Source organism: Capsicum annuum, chromosome 11 (genome assembly GCF_002878395.1).
Source record: "Capsicum annuum cultivar UCD-10X-F1 chromosome 11, UCD10Xv1.1, whole genome shotgun sequence".
NCBI classification, from domain to species: Eukaryota; Viridiplantae; Streptophyta; class Magnoliopsida; order Solanales; family Solanaceae; genus Capsicum; species Capsicum annuum.
In genome coordinates this window covers 94,821,055-94,848,977 of record NC_061121.1, presented here as the reverse complement: position 1 = coordinate 94,848,977, position 27,923 = coordinate 94,821,055, and the positions used below count along the sequence as shown (strand labels likewise).

General features: G+C 32.2%; 1 protein-coding gene and 1 pseudogene across 1 annotated transcript; one reads left to right on the top strand and one right to left on the bottom strand.

Moving 5' to 3' along the window:
* Window positions 1–11,058: 11,058 nt before the first annotated feature.
* Window positions 11,059–18,269, bottom strand: LOC107846452 (annotated as a pseudogene).
* A 1,316-nt stretch (window positions 18,270–19,585) lies between these two features.
* LOC107847017 (peroxidase 44-like) lies at window positions 19,586–21,408 on the top strand. Its single transcript, XM_016691273.2, has 2 exons — window positions 19,586–19,874; window positions 20,033–21,408. The coding sequence occupies exons 1-2, from the start codon at window positions 19,653–19,655 to the stop codon at window positions 21,140–21,142; spliced, it is 1,332 nt and encodes a 443-aa protein (XP_016546759.1). The 5' UTR covers window positions 19,586–19,652; the 3' UTR covers window positions 21,143–21,408.
* The last annotated feature ends 6,515 nt before the right edge of the window (window positions 21,409–27,923 follow it).

The window sequence follows — 27,923 nt, the reverse complement described above, 5'->3', positions numbered from 1 at the left end:
TTTTGATGATGAGTAGTTAACTGCAAGGGACCAGGTCACTAAATATGCAAGATACAGTATAGTTGGCATGCATAGTCTGCACAGTTTTGTCATCTTATGTAACAAACTTGTAGGTGCTATTTTGTACTGATTAGGATATCTGGTCCAAAGATCTTTCATCCCTAATCATCCTTAACTATAAAAAGAAAGAGAGTCTTCTTCATCAAGTGGTTTTTGATAATTAAAAGAGTGAAGAGAGGCAGAAAAAACCCCATTTCAACACTGCTCAAGACCTTAGCTATTTATGAGAGCTTAAATTGAAAATTTTTCTTAAGTGAGCACTAATTTGTAATTGAAATACTCTTGCTATAAGAGTATTATTTATTTACCTAAGTGTGTTGCTGATTAAAGCTAATCAGTGTAGAAGGTCCTTGGTAGAGTTACCCAAAATAAGCTTGTAGTAGAGTTGCTACAAGAGAAAGGAGCCTAAAGGTAGGATGAAATCTAGACTGTAATCAAGAGGTTAATTACAGTGGATATTTTTAGGTTCCTGTGAGGGCAAGTCGTGGTTTTTCTCTTTCTGGGTTTCCAAGTAAAAATCTTGTGTTATTACTTTCTTGCACTGTCTTTGTTTTTCCAGTACCTCATAGTCGCTTTATTGTTCTTTTGCTTGTATTTGACTTTGATGAATCTGGTCTCTCACTGTGTATGGCAACCCCAAGGGTTCCAACAAATTGGCAATTAGAGCTTCTAAGGGTTTATTTATCTTCATAATTCTTGATATCTCAAGCACGTTACTCTTTCCCAAAGCTTATTTTGATAAAGAATATGTTTTAAATTGGGATTCAAGTGGTTTTAAATATTGTCTTTGGAATCTGGGTTGAGGGTTTTGAATAGTTGTTCTCTTAAATATTGTTCCCATGGTTTATATGAAATTTTTCATGCTTTAATAATGGTTTTAAATGTATGGGTGCATGGGCATGGTGAATAAACTAGGGGGTCGTGAATTCCCCTAATTATGTGGACTTTGATAATTGAATTGGTAATAACCTCTACCTAATATTGTGAAATTGGTTTTTAATATGAGTATATAAATATTGAACTACTCTTGAATTATGGCAATTTCATAAAAAGGCTAATGAAACATGAGAGGTTTGAAAGGCCTTTATGTCTATTGATTGATTTTGAAATTGAACTTTGGAGTCCAGATGGACAAATGGGTTTGAGTCCCAAATGTCTAAAAATTTTGAAGTCCTATTGGTTGATGGGTTAGAGTCCTATTAGATAGAGAGTTAGAGTCCCATTGGCTATTTGATCTGGCATGATGACATTCATTTGCAAGCTATTGTAAGTATAATGATCCCACTTGATATTATCGTAAAAAATGACTCTTTGATTAAAATTAATGGGTTATGTGTTAAATATTTTAATTGGGCTTAAAGAGGATTGTGTAGTTCACCATGAAAGTAGAGGCCTGAGACGAATAATGGAAACCACATTTTCCGTCATGGAGGTCTAAATGATCAGTTGCTAGAGTCACCTTCAATATATGACTGGGAGATTTGAGTCCCCTGTGCATGTATGCTTATGATTATTCTCTAATTCGTATGGCTACACGCGTCGGGGCCCGACCAAGGGGTGAGAGTTGGGGCCCATATCGCCTTTAGGTACTATTATGATGGTTACGCTAAGTCTAATGTTTTAAAGTTCTTGCTAACCCTTGTTTCCTATCCAAGCATATTATATATATATATATGTACACTATGTGTATGTGTATTTTACTGAAGTTTTGACTTAGAATTATTTTATCCCTTCCCAGAGTTATATGCTAGCACTCACCTTGCTAACCATCTCTGGATGTTATATCCCCATGTGATGCAGGGAACAGAGACACATCTACTTTTCTTTCACAGTGATGGGATTTTCTGGGTTTTCAGCAGTCATCTTTGAAGGGGTGATCTTCCATTCTCCATAAAGGCTATCATTTCAAAGTTTTGCTTCATTTATGTCTTAGACTACACTATTGTATTCTTTTGGCTATCATCGGGGACATGTCCCAACTTAGATTGATTTTGGTTTGTTTGGAGGCTTTGTGGACTACTGTGTATTAGGATTTGGTATTATGGATTCTTAGCAATTCTTATTGTTGTGTATTATATCTTGTTATATGTTCGGAATTCATCCATTGCTAGCTATATTGTGTTCTATTTGGCTAGGCAAAGGGAGTGGCCTCAGGTCCATGGCATACTTGAGATACCCACTACGGCCAGGCCCTGGTTTGGGGCATGATAATAATACTTATGATTGTCTAGAAGCTACAAGAGGACCTTCCAAATAAAGTCAAAAGACTTCCAGTTATTGGGGTGATGAAGATCATAAGAATGACAATATTGGAGATTGGTCTTTTATGGCAATTAGAGAATCTAGCTAGGTAAGAACTAATTCTTGTAATGAATGTTCTAAATTACAAAAATTTCTAGATATTTCCATAGTTGATCTAAATAAAGCCCATAAAGAAGAAAAGGCCTTATTAAGAGAAAAAAAAGACTGGAACTTAAACTTGAAGTTTGTGAAATTGAAGTAGACTTTTGCAAGAAGAAGTTGATAAATTAAAAGTCAAAATTAAAATTTTGAAAAATCTACCAGTCACAGTATTGTCAGACCAATTAAGTTGACTAGCTCTTCTAAGTCAACTAACAAATCTGACAATGTTAGATCTATGTATAATACTAGATATTATAGTTGTTAAGGATCTCAACAGTCAACTAACTTTAGTAAGTCAACCAAAGAAAATAGTCAGAGTTGTAAAACCTATCATAAGAGATATTATAGTTGTGAAGGATCTCAACAGTTAACTAACTCCAGTCAGTCAACTAAACGAACCAATCACAGTCATAATGCCTATCATACTTGTTCAACTACTGAACAATATTATAATTCTTAGTATTACTGTGGAATACCTGGTCATAAATATTATACTTGCAGATTTGTCCTAAAAATCTTGTTAAATGGGTTTAGAGTCCTAAAACTGGGTCTACAAATCTAAGTACTAACTCAAAGGGACCCAAAAATGCTTGGGTACCAAAAAATAAATAATATATCTATTTTACAGGAACTCCACTCAAAATATAAAGGAAAATGGTATCTTAATAGTAGATGTTCAATCACATGATGGGAAAAAAGGTCTCTTTAAATCAGTAGGTAACTTTGATGGAAAATATATAAGTTTTGGAGACAACTCAAAAGGAAAAGTAATAGGTATTGGTGCTATCTCTTTTAATGAATCATGTGATATTACTTATGTTTATTTGTTCAAAATCATAAAGTACAATCTGTTGTGCATAAGTCAACTGTGTGATGCTGGTTTGGAGGTAAGATTCAAGAATGGATGTATAATTGAAAGGTATGGAAGACAACTCCTTGAAGGAAATAAATATAGATATATGTATGTTCTAAACTCTATCAAAAGAACAAAAGGACACATGTGTCTTGCCTCAAACTTTGAAGACCCTTAGGTTTGGCATAGAAAGTTAGGCCATGGAAGCATAAGACAAATTGAAAAGCTAGTCAAACATGAACTTATTATTGGTCTTTCAAAGCTTGATTTCAAAAAGACTCACATCTGTGATGCTTTCCAACTTGGCAAGAAAGCTAGAAATTTTTTTCCTATTAAAGGTATTGTCTCTACTACTAAACCAATGTCGCTACTCCACGTGGACCTATTTGGTCCTGCTCTAACTACTATCATTGGTTGTAAAAGGTATGCATTTGTAATAATTTATGAATACTCTTGATTTACTTTGGTTATGTTTCTTTATAACAAAGATGTTACTTTACAGAATTTTAAAGTTTTCTGTGCAAAACGTTCAAAGAGACAAAGGTTACTATATCTCTGCCATTAGAAGTGATCAGGAGGAGAATTTGAGAACAAAGATTTTGAAATATTTTGTAACAATCAAGGTTACACTTAATTTCTCTGCTCTAAGATCTCCTCAACAAAATGGTGTGGTTGAACGCAAAAATAAAACTCTTCAAGACATGGATTAAACTATGGTCTGTTAACACTCTCTACCACATAAATTTTGGGTAGAAGTTGTTAGTAATTCTTGTCATGTTTTGAATAGGTGCCTTATTTGATCATATCTGAAGAAAAATCCTTATGAGCTTTAGAAAAACAAAGGTCTAATATTGGGTACTTTTATGCATTTGGATCTAAATATTTTTTTCACAAAAATGGCAATGATAATATTTGTAAGTTTGATCCATGAAGTGATGAAGGTAATTTTATGGGATACTCTAATTCTAGTAGATCCTATATAGTTTTCAATAAGTGTTGTTTTTGCATTCATGTTATTTTTTATGATACTAACAATATTGTAAAGAATGTTAGTACTGTGGACTATGAGCTTGAACAAGTAATTAAAAATAAATTCACTTTTACTGAAGGTGACTCTACCACAAAGTCTACTGATATTAAGACTGTTCAGCCAACTACAGCCTCAGATGATGAATTTGCACTTGAAATGGTTCCAAATAAATGGAGAAGTGAACCCAGTTATCAGGGAAATTTATCATTGATGATCCAAATGAAGGTAATAAGACAAGGGCTTCTAGTAAAGGAAATGCAAATATAGCCATAATATCTCAACTTGAACCAAAAAAAAAATCAATGAAGCTTTAGAAGATGATTGTTGGGTCAACACAATGGAAGAAGAACTTGAGAAATTTGACAAAAACAGTATGTGGACTCATGTTTCAAAATCATAAAATGCCTCAATCATTAGAACCAAGTGGGTTTTCAAAAATAAGATGGATGAATCAAGTAAAGTTGTGCAAAATAAAGCTCATTTTGTCACTCAAGGCTACTCAGAATAAAAAAGAGTCTACTATGATGAAACTTCTACACGATTAGAATCAATTCAAATTTTACTTGAATATGCTTCTTACAAATATTTTAAATTATTTCAAATAGATGTCAAAAGTTCTTTTTAAAATTTCTATATTGATGAACGGGTTTTCGTAAAACAACCCCCTGATTTTAAAAATCTAAAATTTCCCTATAATGTATTCAAAAGATCAAAAGCACTTTATGGTTTGAAATAAGCACCTCATGCTTGGTATGATGGGTTAAGCAATTTTTTAACTGATCATGATTTTATTCGTAACAAAATTGGCACTGCCTTGTTTATTAAAAGAACCTCTTTTAGAAATCTTACTATTCAAATATATATTGATGATATTATCTTTGAAAGTTCTAATGTTGCTCTGTGCAAGAAATTCTCTAACCTTATGAAAAGTGAGTTTAAAATGAGTATGATTGAACAGTTAACCTTCTTTTTGGGATTACAAATCCATCAGTCAGTTGAGGGTACTTTCATCTTCCAAGGTAAGAACATCAAAGAACTCATTCACAAATTTGAGATAGAAAATACTAAACCATCTAGTACTTCTACGAGTTCTACAGGTGTTCTTGAATAAATCAATGAAGAAAATAATTTCAATGAAATAAACTATCGAGGTATCATTGGCTCACTTTTATATCTCACTGCTAGTCAACCAAACATTTTTTAGTATTTGTAAATGTGTCAGATTTCAGTCAGCTCCTAAATAAGCTTATTTAACTGTTGTAAAACGTATTATCAGACAGCTTATTGGCACAGGTTCTTATGGCTTATCGTATCCTAAATCTAATAAAATTGATCTAAAATACTTCTCAGATGCAAATTATGCAGGCAATAAAGTTGATAGAAAGAGCACTAGTGGAACTTGTCAATTCATGAAAAATCTCGTCCTGTGGAACAGCAAGAAACAAAATTGTACTTCTCTATCTACTATTGAATTTAAAGATATTGCACTTGATTTGTGCTATTCTCAAATTCTTTGGATATCTCAGCAATTCAGTAATTATGATTTATCCTTCAAACCTATGAAAATATTTTGTGATAACTCTAGTGATATATGCTTATCTAAGAATCTTATGCATCATTCTAGAGCAAACATATTGATGTTAAGCATCATTTTATTAGAGATAGTGTTTTAAAGATGATATTAAATTATCCTTTATTAAGATTGATTTTCAATTAGCTGACATTCTTACTAAACCTTTATTGGAAGAAAGATTTTGTTCTCTTGAAAAATCTCTTGACATTATTGTAAAACCTTTTTGAAAAATATTTTTCCACATCCGCTGAGTATCTTTGTGTTAAAAGTGCCTTTTCATTAATCACAATTTGATTGATGTATATGTCTCTTAATTTTACTTCCTTTCCTGCCGCCGGACACTAGGTTCCATGTAAGGAAATTATGACATCTATCCATTTTCTTAGACAATTTTTTACTCTTCTTTAACTTTATTTCACATACTTTGTCTCTTTATATAGTTTCCCTTTCTTTTTTCTCTGTCATTATCTTCTTTCTTTCTCTAAAAGAGAGTTAAAGGCTCTAGTTCTCCTCTTAAGGCAACAAGAAGAGTTCATATCAACGAGAAAGGGAAAACCTCTTCCCTAGTCCCTCTTATCTCTGAATTTTCTGATCAAAACATCCCTCAAGCCTTCTCTGAATCCTCTCACTTTGGTAAGCATCCCATTGTTCCTGATGAATCTGAGTGTTCTAAAATGAAAGTGAAGTTCAATTTTGATAGTTCTCTAAATATCAAAACTGATTTTCGAGACCTACAAATGAAACTCTTTTTCACTCTATGAAGGGGTTATCTCTTTTTCATGGTAGATTAGTTGATCTAGATCTCTTAGAATCCCTACATTCTCCCATAAATTCTTTGTTTGAATTCCAAGGTTGGGGAAGCATCTTCTTCTTCACTCTTAAGGTGTATATGAGCCTCTTGTTCATTTGTTTTATGCAAATTTACGTTCAATCAGATCTGGTGAATTTGAAACCCTTGTCATGCAGAATGAATATTTCTTAATTATGCAATGTTTGATGCTATATTTGACATTAGCTGCTCTAGTTTTACTACTTCTTCAAGGAATCCTTGGTCGTCTGACTTTAATGTTTCTTTTAAAGATGTTAAGTGTGTTATTGCTCTGGATAATTGTGATTCTCTTTATTCTGCTCTTGGTCCTAAATACATGTTCTTTGAAATTTGTGTGATTACTCACATTGTGGCCACCGCTTTACTTTCTTGAGTTGGGTCTCTCTTTACTCTATCGCAGCGAAACACCTTACTCACTTTTTGCATTGGTAATCAGCGTAAGATTAATCACTCCTTTATTCTCAACTATATGATTGAAGCATCACTTGACCCTCCTAGTCTTCCTTATGGGCTCATCATTACCTGAATTATGGAATCCTATAATGTGCCTCTCAGTACTATTTCTTCTATTTCTGTTGAATAATTCTATAATGTGACTATCTTTCCTAGTATGGATTACATTCTCATTAATAATGCATTGGTTTAAAAGTCAAAGAACTGACTGCTCTATTGGTACTCTTTTCTTCCTTTAATTGCATTCCTCTCCTCTTCCTCATCCTTCTAACACTATTGTTATGGATGTTAAACTATGTTTGTTGAAAATTAACTCCAATTTTGAATACTTGAAGTACCTTTTATTGGCCACGCACTTACATCTTGATAAGATTAAGGATACCAGCAAAGAAACTAAAACTGATATTGCTCAACTTCGAGTCAAGTTGGATCAAGTTATCAAGGAAGTAACCAGACTTGTTGCTAAGAGCCAAGCCACCGCTGATACTTTCTCTACCACCATTGTCACTCGGTGTACGAATTTGAAAGACACTACTGCCAAAACCTTAGCTTACTTTTTCCAACACCACCCTCCTACTACTCCTAAAGTTTATGTGTGGACAATGTTTTTGTTTGGTCTATACATGGGTTTAAGCTAATGAATACTTTATTTTTTGCCTTACATTTATTAGTTCCTTTCCTATTATTTTGTCTGTACTTCTTCCTTTTTGATAGATGTCAAAGGGGGAGAAAGGTGGGATATGTTTAACTATGCAGGACAAGTAGTACTCCCTCAAGAGGAGCCAATGCCATAGCTCGGGGGGGGGCCAAAAAGGGAAGTTATCATATTATCTAATTTTGTTATCATCCATCAAAAAGAGAGAGATTGATAATAATAATTTTTATGAATAATTTGGTTCTTGATTTTATTGCAAGAATTTAGAAAAGAATATTCAAATATGTCCTAGCCAATACACAAAAAGAAGAAGTATCTCAAAAAATTATTCAACAGGGAAGAAAGATTAATGAAGAGTATATCTTGGGAGATTATCGTGTCCCTCTCTCCTCCTAGCTTTTACTTGGTTAGATTTTCCTTTCTAGTCTTTGATTATTCTTGAAAATTGAATATCCTTTACTCATTTTCCTAAGAACAAAAAAACTTTTGGGTTGACTTCTAATACTTATCTTCCAACGGCTAGTAACAGTTCAATCACACTACTTACGCAATGGAAGACAAAGAAAGAGACATACTTTTATCCCAACCTTCTCTGGTTCTTTGCTCTACTTATTCAAACATTGTATTTTCTTGAGGTTTATGGTGTATTCAAAAATAGATGAGAAAAATACATAGTTGGTGAGGCATTGTATCAAAGTGAGAAAGAAAGAAAAAAGAGTGTGAGTCAAAGCCAAAAAAATTGACTCAATCCTTATACTTTGATTTAATTCACAAAGAACTAGTAGAATTTCTTGCAACCCAATGGTACTGGAGTAAGACCTATTAGAGGTCCCAACCAATATAAAATATCTGGTGTCATTTCTTTTTTAACACTTTTATTTTTTGAACTCTACTTTACTAACTAAATAGTTGAATATCTATCTAAGCGAGTCGACTAACAATTCAAAAAAGAGTAATTCAATCCCCATTACTACTTTCACACAACCTAAGCAGGAAATAGCAGGTCTCATCTGGTGTAGTGTTGTTCTACCTAAGCACAGGTTTATTAGTGGGTAGCTGCTAAGGACAGACTACTGACCAAATGAAGGATGTAGAGAATGGGTATTATGCAGAGAATATGGTCTGTGAGCTATGTCATGACAATGACCTAGAGAATGTTGCTCATCTGTTCTCAAGGTGTCAATGGATAAAAAATGGTTGGAATGTATCACAAACATGGTTAGGTATCCAAATGTCATTACATGGAGTGCAAGACATGTTATAGATAATCAAATTAAGAACTGATATCTGTGTAAAAAAAAAAAATTGGTGTCAGCTACTTATAGAGCATTAATTTATCAAGTATAGATGGCTAGGAATTATATGATCTAAAAAATAATTAATGTAGATATAATTTTTGTTATACTGCAAGTCCAATATGAAATCAAAGAGAGCGTAGGGATGTTTAGAGGAACAAGGAAGGGTAGATTGTGCAGTTACTTAGTTGACTTACTATATAATTAGTTTTTTTTTTAGGTCTGTTATTTTGGCAAGAGGTCAAGATAATGGATGATCTTTAGGTGTCATTGATTTTGTTGGTATGATAATAGTTTACATTTATTGTAATAAAAAAAAATTATCAGCACAAGCAATATTATCTTTTTTTGTTTTTAAATTGTTTTACTAGATAGAAAAAACATAAATTTTAATCGCATAATTTGAGATGAGCATAAAATTTATCTTTTGACACGTGAATATGATACTCTTTTAACACTTTTTAGTTTTCATGTTGCTCATTTACCTGATAATTTAAACAACCTTCACTGACAAGTTGTTAAACTTATGCCTATAATTATTAATTTAAAATTATGCAAAAACTTATTGAAATATTATATCATAAGTTAATCTTCAATAACTAAAAATATGAAAAGTCATGTTTATTGCCTTGGCAATAATATATACTGGCTCGTAACTTTTTCAATCCACAACCACCCCGCCAGCTGTCTAATTCTTTTTTCTAGAAAAACTAGATATGGTTACTCGTGCGATGCACAGGCCCAACAATGAGGGACTAGCTATTAAGCAAAAAAATTTAAATTTTGGTTTGGTCATAAATTGTGAACAGAAATTCAAGTTTTTAAAAGTTGTGATTTTTAGAACTTAAAATTTTGATCTTTTGATGGCAAAATCTAATTGAAAATTCAACTTAAGTTAATTTTTGAATTTTGAAATTTAAAATTTATTTAAAAATTATTTGTAACCAAACAACAACAACAACAACAACAAACCCAGTGTATTCCCACTTTGTGGGGTCTGGGGGGGGTAAGATGTACGCAGTCCATACCTCTACCTCTGATGAAGTAGAAAGGCTGTTTCCGAAAGACCCCCGGCTCAAGTTACGAGATATCAAACAAACACATAGTACAGCACAGAAGCAGATGACATAACATAGATACTGCAGCCATAAGGAATATAAAACAGAGTAAAGCAGGAATGCAGGAATATAAAGCAGAGGAAAGCACACAGATTCGTAACAAACATAGAACACGGAACACGGAACAGAACATTGAATACGGAATCATACCAGGAATACACCCCCACCAATTACCTCCCTACATTAGCGACCCGAACAGGCCCTAATCCTCTGCCGTAATTCGCGTCTTCCAGACCTTCCTATCTAGGGTCATGTCCTCGGTAAGCTGTAACTGTAACCAAACAGATACATGAAATGAAAATTTTAAAATCTAATTCAAAATTCAAATGCTAGCTAAATAATATCCACAGATATTGCTTAAACTAAGTAAAAATACGATACACAAATCTCAAGCAAATCTATATGAATATAATTGACATGCTAATTTCGAGCAAGCGTTTCATGGTAAAATTTGTTTATCTCAATTCATACAATTTAGTCTATAATATATATGAAAAGAATCTGGTAATGACAAACATATGTATATGTACTATAAATACAAGATTCATCGAGTCAAACTATGCAAAATATATGTACACAAAATACAAGAATCAAAGAGTCAAACAATGACAAACGTATGTACTCGGAACACAAGATTCATCTATTCAAGTATCTTCCTATCATATTTGTTCACTAAACATAAAGCATCTTCTTAAAAAATTCTAAAAAATAACATAGAAGAAACACTATATCAAAAACTAAACCGACAATTATGATGGTGGTCCATGTTAATTCTTGCAAGAGACTGAACTATGATGCAAATGTTACTGTTCTCTTCCTTTTTGCTTGAGCATAAGTATAAATGTTCTCTTCCTTTTTGCTTGAGCATAAGTATAAATAATATATTCTATCACAACCTGCACGATACAAAAAAGTTATTTGTAGATAAACCTTTGTATCAAATATTTTAACGAAAATAACTCTTGGAAGACTTCCCCCAATAACTCACCTTTGTAGGATCCCACTTTCATTCAGTAAGTTTCTTGTCGTTGGAGGAGGTAATATGATATTAGGCAGAAATAGTTCAAAATAAAGTCAATTCATTTCATTTAAATGGAATGACATCATATTTTTTTACTTATAATATTACAAATAAAAGCATTAAAGAAGTCTACTCTTTTGTTAAGGATGTATAGGTTCAAGTACAACTTAAGTTTACCTACATGAGTGAATATTCAATTTTACCTTCCCTTTATTTTATCTTGATCGGAAGGGGCGCATAAATAGTAGTAATTTAAAAAAAAGTTAAAAAACTTATAAAAATTAAAATCATTTAACCTATCAACTAAAAAGTATTAAATGCTAACTAAAATCATAGGAAGAAGATTAAAGGAAATAAACAAGAAGCAAAAAGAACTAAAAGAATGCTTTCATTTCAATGAATAATCTATGCAAGTTGAAACGATGTGTGCAAAATAATTTTAAAATGACTTTGGTTTCAATGATTTAGCATCCAAAAGGAAATTGGAAAGAAGAAATAATAAGATTGGGTGATTTTGAAGAAGAAGTGTGAGATGTTGAAAGTAAATGACAATTGAATATAAGGATTAATTTGTACCTAGTCTGGTTTCATATTTGAAATGCATAATTTGCTAGCATTTTAGCAGAGCACTAAAACAAGAAAATGGGATTGGATCACACTTATATATCCAAAAAAGGAGAACAACAACAAAGTCTTGGCTTTCTCTTAGATACCTATTTATTTGTTAGTGACAAAAATTGAAATAAAGGATAATGAAGGAGAAAACAAGTGATAGGATCATAGATGTAAAGAATAAATTTTCTTTTTATACGTCTCCTACGGATGAATATCCTAAATTATTTCAGTGAGCAAGACAACCACAACATGTCTCAGTTAAACAATACGGAGAAAGGTACACATAAAAAGTAGAAAGCTAATTGAATTTTCAAGCAAGGCTAGAACATTAAAGGTGGAATCAGATACAAAAGAACAATTATTCTGAGTGTCAGATGGATTCAAAATGGGACAACACTCTGTTAAAGTTGGTTATATCAGTGCCTACAAATAAAACAACAAATATTTAGCCATGAAAATTTGATACTCCCTCTGTCCCATTTTATGTGTCGTCATTTTTTTTTTTGATCCATCCCAAAAATAATGTCATATTTCCGTATTTGATAACTATTTAATAAAAATATCCCCATTTTATCCTTACTGGGTCCCACCTAATAAGAAAAGACAACTAAAAAAATTAATAAAGTAACTTTAAGAGGGACAATTTTATAAATTACACAGTCATTACTTATTTCTTAAACTCCATGTCCGATCAAAAAGAGACACATAAAATGAGACGGAAGGAGTATAAAAGATCAAAATACTACTCATAGTTCCTTGATTTAATTACCAGCCCATCTAGGAAGAGATTTGACACATGACAACCTAAATAAATGAGAATTACCGTGTCATAATATTATGTATCAACAAGATGTAGAAGATATCCGACACCTACTCCAATGGAAAGTATACATATGCTTTTATGGAGTTCTAACTCCTAATCATTCATTGAAATCTAGATGTTTGAATAACATTTTGAGCGGGTGAAATTGACACGATATAAATTTAAGTTACTCGAACTCTTCATTTTCGGTGCCACGCCCATATTGACACAACATGGGTATGAGATTCGTATTCGATCAGGTCAATTGATTTTGGGAACTTTAACCAAAATCAACAGGTTCAGACAATTTTAACAATTATTGTAATCAAAACAAAAGCTAAAGTAAACTTGAAGAGAATAGAATAATTTGTATATAGAAATTTCTATGTTACTGTTTTATCTCCTTTAAGGATTCTCCTCTTGATAAATATTTTCTCCTCAAGTGTTCCACATAATGTCTTATAATTTAAATTTTATAAAAATATTTTTAGATACTTGAATTAGATTTAGTCAAATCCCCACAACTATATTTATACTTGGATTCATATCCCTGAATCTTAAAATTGAGATCATGAAGAATACGACCTTTACATACGCACTCCAATTGGACATCTGGAACTGAATTCAAGCAACTTAGATGTAAATAGCTTTTTTTCTATTCATAACAACAATCAAGGCTCTCACCTCCCATGGTTGTAGCTAAATTTCAAGGTTCTGTGGGATGGTACTTTGTAATTGATTTATTTTCTTATTTTATTTTTCTTGGTTAGTTGAATCATTTAACCTGCTAAAATACTTCTTGTGCGTCTAAGTGATGGTAAGACATTCACATTAATTGATCCAAAAAGGAATTCTCCTCATGCTAACAGCTAAATTAACTTAAGTGAACATAAGAAATGAATTTTGAAATTTTTCTTCTCAAAAGCACAAGCAGAGACCAACTTTCTTATTGTGACATTTTGTCAAACATCTAATATGACTGACTACAACTAACAAAATTCAAAACTAGTGATTATAGTTGAAGCACCAAATAAAGTAGCAAATTAAAACAAAAATCAAGCCAATCAAATGAAAAATTGACAAAAGAAAATCTAAAACCAAAAATGAAATAGAAGGTGGTGGTAGTCATAGTGAAGTAAAATACCATGATATTATTTGAAATTCAAATAAAAATCCATAGAAATTCCAGTGGAACTCCATCCTCCATTTTCTCTACATCTTAGAAGGTATTTTATTTCTTGATAGGTTTTGAACAAACATATATTAGGAAATAGACTATTGGATTCTGTACAAGTTATAGGAAGCAACTATACTTATCGGTATCCAATTGACCGAGTAGCAGAATTTGAGTTCGGCAAAAGACCCAAATCAAGAAGCCACCTTACCTTAGATAGAAATCCATCTATTCCTGCAGTATGCCATCATCATAATAAGTTAATTTGGATCAAGGTATTCTAACTAAAGTTGTTAAGGAACTAAAACAGAAAGCCTTGTTTTCAAAGAAAGATTTTATTTTTGTTGAAAAAAAGATTGGTGTCTCAAGGAACTACAAAATCAAATCACAATAGCTAACTTTTATAAGATGAACGTTAACCTCTATTAATAATCTTAGTGTCATTGATACTTATTTGAATTCCTCACAGTTTACTATCAAATTTTCAAAGAAAATGTTATTCCAATTATTCAGAAGTAACTTTTTTGAAATACATATCCTTAGATGATATCAAGACTATAAAGACAGAGAAAAAAAGGATCAAATTACTTCATCCAATCTTTTCAAGATGTTATGAAAAGAAGAAGGCAGGAAGGAAGAAAAGGAAGCATATAATTAGTCCTAGGTATCATTAATAAGAGAAAAAATCTTGAGGCAGGAAAAAAATGTTGTTCCTAGAATGCTTGTGCATTGATAAGGAAAAACAGAACATCATGCAGCATACTTTGCGATGATAAATTTTATAGGTAAATTAGTTCAAGAAGTAATACTGTGATTAAGAGTTCTAAGACCTTCAAATAATATAAAACAAAGCACATTAATCATTTAGAATATTATTAATGTTTTACCTAGGCGCATAGCTTCATACCAAAAATCAATTGCTCTATAGTGGTCCAGCCTATTGGGGGGAAGTAAATCACAAAGAAAATCATATTCCAAATCATTTACTTCACATTGCTGCTCTTGACATCAACAGCATCTGCTACACCTGAATTAAGCTATTCTCTAAAAGAATTATATGGTACTTCAAAATATGATGGAGGTAACCCAGTAGACTGCAAGGCAATAAGTATATTTAGTTTTTCATCAAAAGATAAATAGAATAGGTTGCAACTCCATGGACTGGTAGTTGGGCACATCTCAATCCAGTCTCAATAATTTTTTTTATAATAGTAGTGTTCTGGCCAGCTTGCGCGCACCCCAACTAATTCCACTTAATACCTATCACCTCTCAGTAGAAACAAATATCAGATAATTCTGTCAATCAAAGCTAGAAAAGATGAAAAGAAATCACCAATTATTTTAGTCTCCATTGGGATTTGAATCTGAGACCTCATGGTACTCAAGTCACTTTATTGACCATTACGCCACAACTTTGGGTGCAATCCAGTCTCAGCTATTTCATAACCATAAGGAGCTATGATAAAACCAATAGAAATTCTCTCTCAAAGCACAATAATAGCTAATAAGAAAAATAGATTCTCCCTGCAACAATAGTGGTAAGTGACAAACTATAACACAAAAATATGTAATGTCTAGCAGCTCATACGATACGTATCTAGATTACAAAGAATGGGTTAAAATCAGAGGGATCAGAGGTAAATTTGCACCTTTTTTAACAATACCTTGACAATTTCAAGCCTACGATGCAAGTAATACTAATTATTTGATGATAAAAGGTTGTGCACCAGGATCACCAGCTTTAACTAACAACTAAATAGAAGCATCCCAATTTTCATCATTCTAAATCTTCAAGCTCTGAGTGGAATTCTGTAATAATTTATCAAAAGTACTTTGGAACATCTGGTTTCCATAAATAAACCTTAAAACATTAGAAAAAATTTATTATGTGAGCTGGATGATCATGCCCCTTTAGGTTAAGTGGTTCGGACATAGATAATTTATTTTAAAAAAGAATTCTTGAACATCCAAGATCTAATTTTACTATCACTTACAGGATATATGTAAGTTTCATTTTTAAGTATAATAAATCTTTAAATAGACATCTCCCAACATAATTTATTTGCATAACCTCATTCTTTCTCTCTCTCAGTTAGTTTTACAGAATGTATCTTCTTGTTAGATAAGTTGCAATCAAAAAGTTTAGGTTTAGTTTGAATGTGTCCTCAATTTAACCAGATGCTTTCTAGTATGAGCTATAATTTTATAGACATACAACTGCAAATATAATTCAGTACCACCCGCGACTATTGGAACATGACCCCTATCAAGTATATCTTTGGTAGTTCGCATAGCATCCTCACAAAATTCTCCAACAGAATACTCTGATGACATATCCAAAAGAAAAGAAGAAAATTTATGTGTTAGAATCAAAGAAAACTTTTTCTTAAGGGCACATCATATAGGGCATACCAGCAGTTTATTAAACATGAGCAAAGAAGACAACAAAATTTCACTTTAAATTACAGTCCCACCCCACCCAAATGGCGCAGATTCTCTTGAAAACTGACTCTTGATCATAGTTTGAGTTTTGGATTTTATGTTATTCTAAAGTACAAATATCAGTCATTCCCTTAACCTCAGCAATTTGTATAAACATCGCAAACGCCTTAAGCATAAATGAGCAATGGTGAAATGATAGTTCATTGCTGAAAATGATAACAAATCCTTCTAAAAAGAAATTGAGAAGTTATCTTATACTGGATAGGGAATTACACAAAGGCTTTGTCTAGTCCTGATGTGAAATAAATTAGCAAGAGAAGCAATCAATATTTATGAACTCTCATTAAACTTTTGAGTGGTTTGGAGAGAATTCACATCATTTACAGTAAAAGTCAAACATTTTATTACTTTGGAAATTATTCATCAAGAGAAAGATATAATTGTTAATTTAAGGTTTTAACAAATTAAGGAATTTTTATGTGTACCCTTCATTGATTTAAGTTTCGAATGTTCCACAAAAATGAAAAATAGAGGACTTTTATTGGTCATGACTATCACTACACACAAGCAACAAAAATATGCACCAAAATTATAATTTGTGATAATGTAGAAGGCATAGATCACGCTTCATTGGGCGAAGAGATGTGCTGTGCAACTATTGAAATTCCTACAAATTATTGTTCATCACTTCAAACCATCTAATTTAGACAAAAATACCTTCAAATGGATCTACTAAGTCAACTATATGATCTACCACTTCCTACAAATCATATAGAAAAACAAGCGCCTATCATGGAAACACTCTAACACATAGTTATACCAAAATTCAAAAAGTATTTTTCATTCCTCAAACAAAACAACAGGTAGTAATGAAGCTCCAAAAATTAAGTCACTCAGTACACATTCTCACATGAAATCAAATCTAATATGACTACAACCAATAAAATTCAAATCTAGTGAATATAGTTCAATCACCAAATAAAGCAGCAAAATCAAAACAAAAATCAAGCCAATCAAATGAAAAATCAGTGACTAAAAATTCTGAGACACTTGCCCCTTTGATAAATTAATTTGAGAATTCACTTGGCTCAAAAATCACAAAAGGAAGTGATGGAGTAATAAAGTGGAAGATAATAATCAGTCAATCACCAATACAGTTAGACAACCTACAACTAAGAGCAAAGAACCACTTCAAAATCAAGAAACCATAATTCAAGAAGATTTAAGCGAAAGAAAGAGAATGAGAATATTTCAGAAGAATCAACAATCATTACCTTCCATAAAATTGAAGTTTTGATATAGGATGAGTATTCTATTACTCACAGAATCGAGCTTGGTATGGATGCCACAAGCATGAGTTATCCATTCTTACAAATCAAATTAAGTGAAAAATAAAGTTACTTTTACTTCTATTGAAATTAAGAATTATGGAGGAAATGAAAGATAAATTACACAAACAACAATAAGTAAATTGAAGGTAATGACCCACCAATATTAAAGTAAGAAGCAGCAAAACCCTAAAAATTAAAGGAATAAATTTAGAACTAAAACAATACATGTGGGCAATTGGTTGGTGCTGATGTACTTGCTACACTAACAGAATTAAAAATGCAGGAATGTCATTTGCAGCATGTGAAGTGAGGGCCTGAATTTCAAGATCCATTAAAATTTGTAACATCCACAAAATAAAGTCAACCTCGAGTACAAATGAATCCACACATGAACTAAGATGAAACTCAACATTGTGATGACAAAATGATGGGATATATCTGAATCAAGACCATAATTTGGCACCTGAAGAGAAGAGAGGCATAAAAGGTTGTCCGACCAGTGTGAAAAAATCTTACCTCCTGAGGACCCTGGTCACGAAGAACTTCATCTACTGCAAGTCTAAAATATGGTATATCATACCCAGTTTGGGGGTCGTAGGTCTGCTTGCATCCCATCCAAAAATACAAAAATAGAAGAGGACAAAGATTAAAGAATTGTAAAAGAACATTAGAAATAATAGCACAAACCAAATTAAACGAACATCAATCAAAGAGAACTAAATTCACCAAAAAACTTGATAAATTAGAAGCATCCTGCTGATGATGCAATTCTGGGGGAGTGTATGATCCATTGTTATCTTAAACCAACCCAACGTCTGGATAATTACCCAAATTCTCGGGACTTGAAGACTCTCTATTATCAAGAAAAAACTTTAAATTTGTAGTATAATCTCATAGGCAATAATCTCATAGGCACCATTAAAGTGAAAAATTATCAAGCTTAAAACCATCAATAGTCTAGAAATAATGGAACAACTCAAAGGTGGAAGCGAATAAGAACATGCTAAGAAAATTAAGGAGATAGAAGATTAACAACATTAGCCATGAATTTCACGAAAAAATAGAATTTGGGCAACTGAAAGAAGAGCATACCTAATTCTTAACAATAACATTTAATTGAGTTAAGGTGATGAAGAGACAGAATTAAAAAAGTTCAAGGAGAAACTTATAAGATATCAAACCTTATACTGATGGGAGAAAATATGGCTTCCAAAATCTGAAGAAAAGAGCTAATCTGAAAGAAGAAAGAAGGATTTTTTCTAGAACTATGCAGAATATTCATGATACATTATAAAATAATATTTTTATCCTCATAACTGATATGAATAATAACTCTGCCCTTGATCGTCCTAACCGTCCTGCCCTTGATCGTCCTAACCGTCTCATTTCTATATAGTAGAAAAATATCTTTTGTTTAATCTTCAATAACTTCAAATATGCAAGTCAAATTTCTTTAATTTTATTTGTTTATGAGACACATGTTGACATATAAAAATAATTTCTTTTGACATATTAGATTTTTTTTTCTAATGAAAAATTAAGTTGAGTGATTTTGGAAGATAAAAGTCTTAAGTTGAGTGATTTTTTGATACAAAACAAAATTCAATGACTTTGTAAATAAGTGATTTTTTGAGATATTAACTCCAAAATGTGGGGCTTAAAAGTAGAATCAAAAGTTTAAACATACATAGGTTCGAGTTGTATTTTCCAAATTGAACTCACACGTATTTTATTTTTCTTTAAATAGCTACTGATCATAGAAGGTGTTCATACATCAATGTTTATTCCTCAGAAAATTCTAGTATTAGTAATATTTTATAACATGGACATGCATCCCAGTTATGCTTTGACTTCCAATTTACTAACCAGTTAGTGGCCTACCACATCATTCCTCTTTCCCTCCATATAATAATATATATACCTTCAAACTGTTGTGGCTTCTTTGCTCATTGTCAAAATTTAAATCTGATCAAGGAGTGGTATTCTTTCTTAGGCGGGATGATGGACAAGAAGATATTATTATTACTGTTTTTCTTCTGCATTAGTCTGCACCTAGCAGCAATTGTATCTGCTCAACTTCAAGTTGGTTTCTACAATACTAAAGCTAGATGTCCACGAGCAGAAACCATAGTTCGAGATACGGTGCGAAGCCGGTTCGTGAAGGATCGTTCCATCACAGCTGCGTTGCTGCGGATGTATTTTCATGACTGCTTCGTGAGGGTAAGATATTAATTATATTTCCATGTTAGCTAGTTTCTTTTTGACATTAATATTTGACAATTTTTTAAATTTAAAATGTGTAACGTTGTATATGTAACGTTGACATATATAGCATTTGGACAAGATGGTGATCATTTGAAATATCATGTACTGTGTAGGGTTGCGATGCATCCATACTGATAGACTCCAAAAACACAAAGAACAAAAAGTCAGAAAAAGATGCAGGAGCAAATGGATCAGTACGAGGATACGAGCTGATTGATCAAATAAAGAGTAAATTAGAGGCTATGTGTTCTATGACAGTCTCCTGTGCGGACATCATTGCATTAGCCACCCGAGATGCAGTGGCATTAGCTGGAGGACCGAGCTACAACATACCCACAGGAAGGCGCGATGGACTAGTGTCAGATCCATCACAAGTAAACCTACCGGGCCCTAGCTCAAACGTTCAACAAGCATTCCAATCTTTCAGAAGTAAAGGGATTACAATAAATGAGATGGTGACTCTTTTAGGTGGCCACACAGTGGGAATTACACATTGTAGTTTGTTTCAAGGTGATAGGTTATCAAGGGCGGATGGTAGCATGGATCCCAAATTGTTTAGCAGTCTTAGAAAGACATGTGCTTCCAGGGGTGACCCATCAGTGTTCTTGGACCAAAACACTTCATTCATTGTCGATAACTCGTTCTACAAACAGTTGAGATTGAAGAAAGGGATATTGAAGGTTGATCAATTACTTGCATCAGATAAATCAACTGCTGGGATTGTCGCGAATTTCGCTTCTAATCCAAGAGCCTTCCAACAGGCTTTCGCAAATGCATTGATCAAGTTGGGTAACACTCAAGTTCTGGTGGGGAAATCAGGAGAAATCAGAAAAGATTGTAGGGCTTTTAATCCTCCTTCTCCACCACCACCTAAAGTTTCCATTCCTCCTCCTCCAAAGATCTTAAAAAGTCCTCCTCCTCCTCCACCACCAAAGGTTTCAGTTTCTACAACTCCTCCACCGCCGCCAAAGGTTTCATTTTCTCCTCCCCCACCACCACTGACGAAAGTTTCAGTCTCTCCTCCTCCACCACCTCCAAAGGTTTCAGTTTCTACAACTCCTCCACCACCGCCGAAGGTTTCATTTTCTCCTCCTCCTCCTCCTTCACCACCAAAGGTTTCAGTTTCTCCTCCTTCTCCACCACCACCAACTAACCTTTTAAGTTCTCCTCCTCCTTCTCCACCTCCTCCAGTTTTCACTAGTCCATTGCTCCCAGAAGCTTAACACGGCTAGCTCCCTTCTACCTTCAGCTTTGCGAGCTCCACCGTTGTCAACTGCCGGTGTAGTACTTTTTCCTTCAATTAATTTTGAGTACGTATGTCCTTCCTTGATTTGTTTGTTGTTGGTTTCCATTAGTTTTTTTTTTTTTGGAAAAATAATCAAATGCTTTATTTTTTATTATTTTCGCGAGAACTGGTCCTACGATTGGTTTACATGTGAGTTAATCTATACTTGTATCAGTGAGTGAATGTCATATTCTTACTTTTATTTGTCTCATGTGTGGATTATATTTCTTTTTTTTTTCTTTATCATTAATTAATTTAATGGAGATAATGATATCGTTTTCTCATTTGTGTTAAAAGCCATTTTCATTCTCTTCCGATTTTGGACTACGCACATCTAGCCATTGACTAATCGTATTAACTGATAGTTACCGATAATCATGTTTCCTTTGTTGCTAATCTAGCTAAGCTGCCATTTAAATTCCCTGCCAACTCAAATGGAAGAGCTATTTTTATGATTTTATTTTAAGCAATTATTTTTACTTCCCTCTCTCCTTAATTTGAATTTCGATTATTAGATTTTTTTAAATTTTTACTGCAATTGATAATTCGACTGAGATTAGAAAATTTATGTGCTTACACACTGAAAATTCTAATAATTGTAGAGTTAGGTTATAGGGTCTCGAAACGAAAAGAAAAAAAAGCAGCAGTCATAGCGGAATAATGAATATCGATCACCATGTGGTTTGTAATGGACTGGTCAAACTTCACGGTATTTAAAGTCTGTCAAGCGAGTCCGAAAAATTTTTGTGCTTATACATACCAAAAAAATCAAATATATGTGCTTAAACTTGCCAAGATAGTCATGGCGAAACAATAAGTATCGGTATCATGACATAAAACCTATATATAATGATCACTCTCCTTTAATTATACACGTCAGTTTCTAGTAGAAAATATCTTCGGTCTTATGGCAGATTGAAGCGAATCTATATAATTAAAGAAAATGACATATTTTATCTAATTAACTTAACTATCTAATAGACGAATGAGAACAGATGCAAAAAAAATCCAGAAGTAATAGTTTTTATAAGGTTTATGAAGGAGTTGCTTTGATTTTGCATTGCAATTTAGTGTTTTTCGCTTGAATCATTTACCGTCTTTTTTACAGGACAGTCACTTGAGAATATTAGCTAAAGAATAAGAGAAAATTGGGATAGTGGAGAAAATTGGGATAGTGCTAGCTAGATTGAGCTCCTCTCCATTTTCATTCTCTCCATTTTTTCCAAGTTCCTTCTTGGATGAGAGACACATGACATGAGTTAAAATAAATAGTTAAGATTTGACTAATAAATATTTATATATTTTCTTCCAAAATTTTTAATAATTCCACAATTATAACTATAAAATTATTTTATTCATAAATATATTTTTTTAAAATTCTCTCTCTTCTTACTTTTTTTCCCTAACCATACGATGTAACTAGAAAAAAAAAATTACTCTATGATTTTAAAAAATATTCTACGGTTAAAAAAATTAATAGATACACCCTTATCAATTTTAAAACTTTATTATTTCTTCCTTTTTCGAATTTCTTAACTCTTATCATTTTTCCTCTTCATCCCCCCAAAAAGTAGCTATAAGAAAAATTGGCAAAGCCAAAATCACGACGACAGTAATTTTTTTTCATAAATATGAATCTTTGAGTAGTAAATTATTATAATAATACGGGCATTATTGATATTATAATAAAAATATTCAATCAGCATAACTAAAAAGAAACTTGATTATTAGAAATATTGAAGTTCACCATTTATACTCATAACTAATGGTTAAAATAAAAAATTTACTTAAAGAAGTTGGAAGATAGACGGTGAGTATGAAAATAGAATTAGAAAAAAAAAAAGCAGGGAAATAGAAAGAATTTTTTCTTAAAAGTATATTTGTGGATAAAATAATTTTGTAACTCTAATAATTGTTGAATTACTAAAATTTTAGAAGCAAATAGGTAAAATATTTATTGATCATATCATGTTTAAAATCTTAGTTTAGTTATTAAATCTTAACCGTTCATTCTAACTCATGTCATGTGTCTCTCATCTAAGTAAGAACTTGGGGAAAATGGAGACACTAGAAATGGAGAGGAGCCTAATCCATGCTAGCTATCCTATCCGATCCCTAAGAGCAACTATTTCGACTGACTTTCTATAAGTTATATAATACGTACAAATTTTTAATGGTGAATATATTTTTTTTATTTTCATGCTCTAGTGATTTTTAAAGGGAAAGTTGATTGGATTGTACGAAAAAGAATCAGAGTTTCGGGAAAGAGATGGCAAGTATTATTATGTGCATATAGAGGACCATAATGTAAAATAAAGAGCAATGATATATGACAGACGATGAAATGTAATCTTGTTGCGTCCTTTCAAAAGCTAGCACTACACTGTAATGATTCTCCCATGGTATAATTTAGCGTGTAAAAATTTGGGATAGGATTCTCCCCTTATGAAATTTTAAAAATTTTCAGGCTAGGCTAGTCTTGGACGAATTTCAGGTGTGGCATGGTCTTAGTAAATCCGATAATGGATAAATTCATGATTCTATGATTAATATCATATTTTGTTAGCTAGGAGGTTAGGAGTTCTTAGAAACTTTTGAAATTGAATTTGAGATTGTAGAAATCCAGATATAGTGATTGACGTAAAGAAGTCAGTTCGGGAGATTGAAATCGGAAAGTGTGTTGTATAAATGACAAATAAAGGAAGCTTTCGAACTCATTGCCTCTCCTACCCTATTATAGCGGTTGGCAGGCCCTACAATGGTCCCGTTACAGCAGAAATTGTTCTGCTATGGTGGTAGTCAGCTTTGGTCAGCTACACTATAGTGGGCAGTTGTTGTTATAGTGGGAATCAGGCCTTTATAGTGGGCTATGCACAGTAAATAGCAATTTTTAGACTTGAAACGTATTTTTTCATTCCAAACATGTTAGGGAAAAAAGGGGCGATTTCCACCAGTTTCTACTCAAATTCCACCATTGAGGTAAGTTAATCCACTTCTCTAACTAGATTTTCATTCATTAATCCTTAGAATCTCTAGGTTATGATCATGGTAGAAGTGTAAAACTTGACCTAGGTGAATTTTCTGGTGCAAAGTGGTGAAAAGAGGTATAAAGCCATGAAATTTATACAGTTTCTATACACATCATATACAAAAACATATTCAACACAATAAATATACACTTTCTATACTATAATTATATAACTTCTATACACATTTCTATAAAACCTTTTAGCTACAATTATTGTGCAGAAACGTGTTGTATATAATTACTATACACTTTTTATACACATTCTATACAGTCCCCCCCTCCCTCCTCTCTCTCTCTCTCTCTATCTATCTATCTATCTATATATATATATATATATATATATATATATATATATATATTCTACAGATACATATTTTATACAACAAATATACAGTTTCGACATACATCCTATCCAATTTCTACGCACATATCTTATAGAGATACATATTCTATACAATAAGTATACTATTTCTATACACATTCTATACAATAATTATGTAGTTTCTATACATATCTTATACATATACGTATCTATACACATCCTATACTTTATATATATATATCTGTACACTTTTTTATATATATATCTTGTACAGATATATATTATATGCAACAACTATACAATTTCTAGAAAATGATATTTAATTGTCTAAAAGAACAGAAAAATAAGAAAATTCAGGTAGAGTATACAATAGCAAATCAAAGTTGATACAATGGGGAAGAAACTCTTTTTTAAGAAATATTTTTAAAAAAAAAAAATACTAAATTCAAAAAAAATATATTCAAATCTCCAATTGCATAAACATGTAAATCTAAAGATATCAATCTGAAAAAGATGAAAATATTTTATACAAAAAAACACAAATTCAAAAAGGCAAAATTCATATCTTCAATTGCATAATCATGTAAATCTAAAGAAAAAGAGAAAATTTATCAAATCAATTGTAAGAAATCGAACGACATGTGTGTGAATACACTCAGAAAAAGAAGAAGAGAGAAATTTACAATAATATGGTAAATAAGTAAGAATTGAAAGAGAAAGAAGGAATAAAAATTTAGAAAAAAGAACTTAATTATCAAATGTTGCTATTTTTATTTATTTATATTTGAGGTGGGCGGTCCATCTCTCTTGTTGCCTATCTCTAATTGGCTATTAGTTCAGAATTGTTTGGTCAAGTGGTCATAATTTGATAAAATATATAGACAAACACTGGCCATGTATTTTTAAAATGGTCACTGAGTGTCTTTTTCCTAAAATAATAACCACCATCACAACCTTATCACCACCCTCATGCCACTACCCCAACAAGGACAACACCAAATTCACCGTTCAACAAAACCACAATTCTAACACCATTTTTAAATCATTAAATAAAAAATGTAGTGAGAAAATAATAACATCTCTAACCTATATTACTAATCAAATACTTTCCCCAATTGTACAAAATCCATTTTAGCGAGATAATAACGATTGATATTATTTAATATCATAAAAATCCATCAAACAATTAATTCATTTCGATTCTACTTTTGTTGAGTCGACTACATTTTTTCCATCTATCATTCTACATTTAGGGTGTGTTCGGTAGAAAATGTTTTTCTAGAAAAACAAGTAATTATCTTAATTATTTTTTTATGTTTGGATAGTACAGAAAAAGAAATTTCTCCATGAAGATTTAACCAAATACGTACTATAACATCGGATCCTAAACCTCCGCGTGCAAGGTTGGAGTTAGATCACGCTGCAAGTTAGGATCGGATTCAAACACTAGATTGAAGCAAGAGTCGGATAGTTGGGTGGCAAGTCAAGTTTCAGGGGTCAGGGGTCAAGAATTGAATCTTGGATTGGGATCGGGATCAAGAGTAGGGTCCAAGATAGGGATCGGAGTCGGGTCTTGGTTCAAAGTCGAGATTAAGGCCGCGAGTTAGGTCCTAAGTTAATATCTAGGTCTTTGGTCGAGATTAAGTTTAGGATTAAGAATTAGGGTTGAATCCAGATTGGGATCGAAAGGCATGTCCCGATCTATTCATGGAAGGGTCCAAATTCTATATCTGGTCATTAGCCAAGTCTTGCAGCATAATTCAAAGGCACAACTAGGGTAATGATAGGGAGTCAGGTCCCAACCAGAGAACCAAACCTGGGATTCAGGTTTCCTAACACGATCGATGATCGACTCTCGCCCCCAAAACTCGACTCGACTCCCAACTCCAACCAGGGATCTAGGATCTATCTCCTAACCCCTACCCCAACTCCGTCCGGGGATCCTAGATTTGAGACTCTGCTCTAACTTGAGACCCGACTCATGACTTGGCTCCGACCCTAATCTGAGACCCTACTCATGAATCAAGACTTGACCCCAACCCCGGGACCCTACCTAGGACTTAACTCCTAACCCCAACTCTCAACCCCAATGCAGGATCCAAGAACCAACTCTCGACCCCAACTCAAGACCCTGAGTCAAGAGTCGAGATACGTGTCCTAGGCGTTATCGAATCTTGGGTCTCAATTCAGGGTTAGATGGTGCGATTGAAAGTGTTGTCAAAAATATTTTTCTTATTTTACCTTGAAAAGTTATTTTCCCTAAACTTGAGGAAAATTAGTCAATTTGAGAAAAAAATTCAAAACATTTAACCAAACCAAATATTTGAAAATTAAAAAATATTTAAGCATTTCATTAACAAGAAAAACAAAGTTTGTTGTGCTTGGTTTTGTCGTTGCTGATATTGATGGGGTTTAAGTTTCATATTTTTGTCATTTTTCTTCTTTTTTTCAGTTGAATTATTCTTTTATATTTTTAGAGCACTTACAGAAAATAGTCTATGTTTTACCGATATGGGAGTGCCCTTAGACTAACTTTTAAAATTACAATTTATAGCCTTTTTTTCTCTTTCTTTTTTTTTTTGTTTTCTTTATTTTTTCTCTCTTCCATTTCTAGCCTCTGTTTCTTTCTTTTTTATTTTCTCTTTTATTTCTAACCTTTACTTCTCTTTCTTTTTTCCCTTTTTTTCCTTTTTAGCTTCCTTTCATTTCTTTTTTGTTTTTTATTTTTTTCTTTCTTATTTTTTTATTGTATTTTATTTTACTTTTGAAAAATATGATTACGTCGAACACAAACCATATATGCTGATGAAACATCATAACCACTTATTGTATTTGTATTCATTATCTTTTCTTTTTTTTTTCCTCTTTTTTCATTTTTTTTACATTTTGGTTTTTATATTTTTGTTTTCTTTTTTTCCTTTTCAATTCTTTCTTTTCGTTTTTTTTCCTCTCTTCTATCTCTAGCTTCTATTTCTCTTCCTTCTTTCTTCTTCCTTTTCAATTTTTTTCTTTTTTGATTTCTTTTATATTCTCTTCTTTCTCGTTTTTTTCTTTTTCGTGTTTTTCCCTTTTTTTTCTTTTTTTATATTTCCATTTTTTTCTTCTTTTTTTCCTTTTATTTTCATTTTTTCTCTCTCTCTTCTGCCTCTAGTTTTTGTTTCTCTTTCTTCTTTTTTTTTTCTTTTTAATTTTCATTTTGTATTTTTTTTCCTTTCTCAATTTTTGTTCTATTTTATATTTTCAAAAAATATGACTATATCGAGCACAAGTCATGGATGATAACGAAAATATCACAATCACTAATTGTATTTGTATTCACACTATCACTTAAATTTTTATATTTGTTGATATAATTATATTTGTATTTTA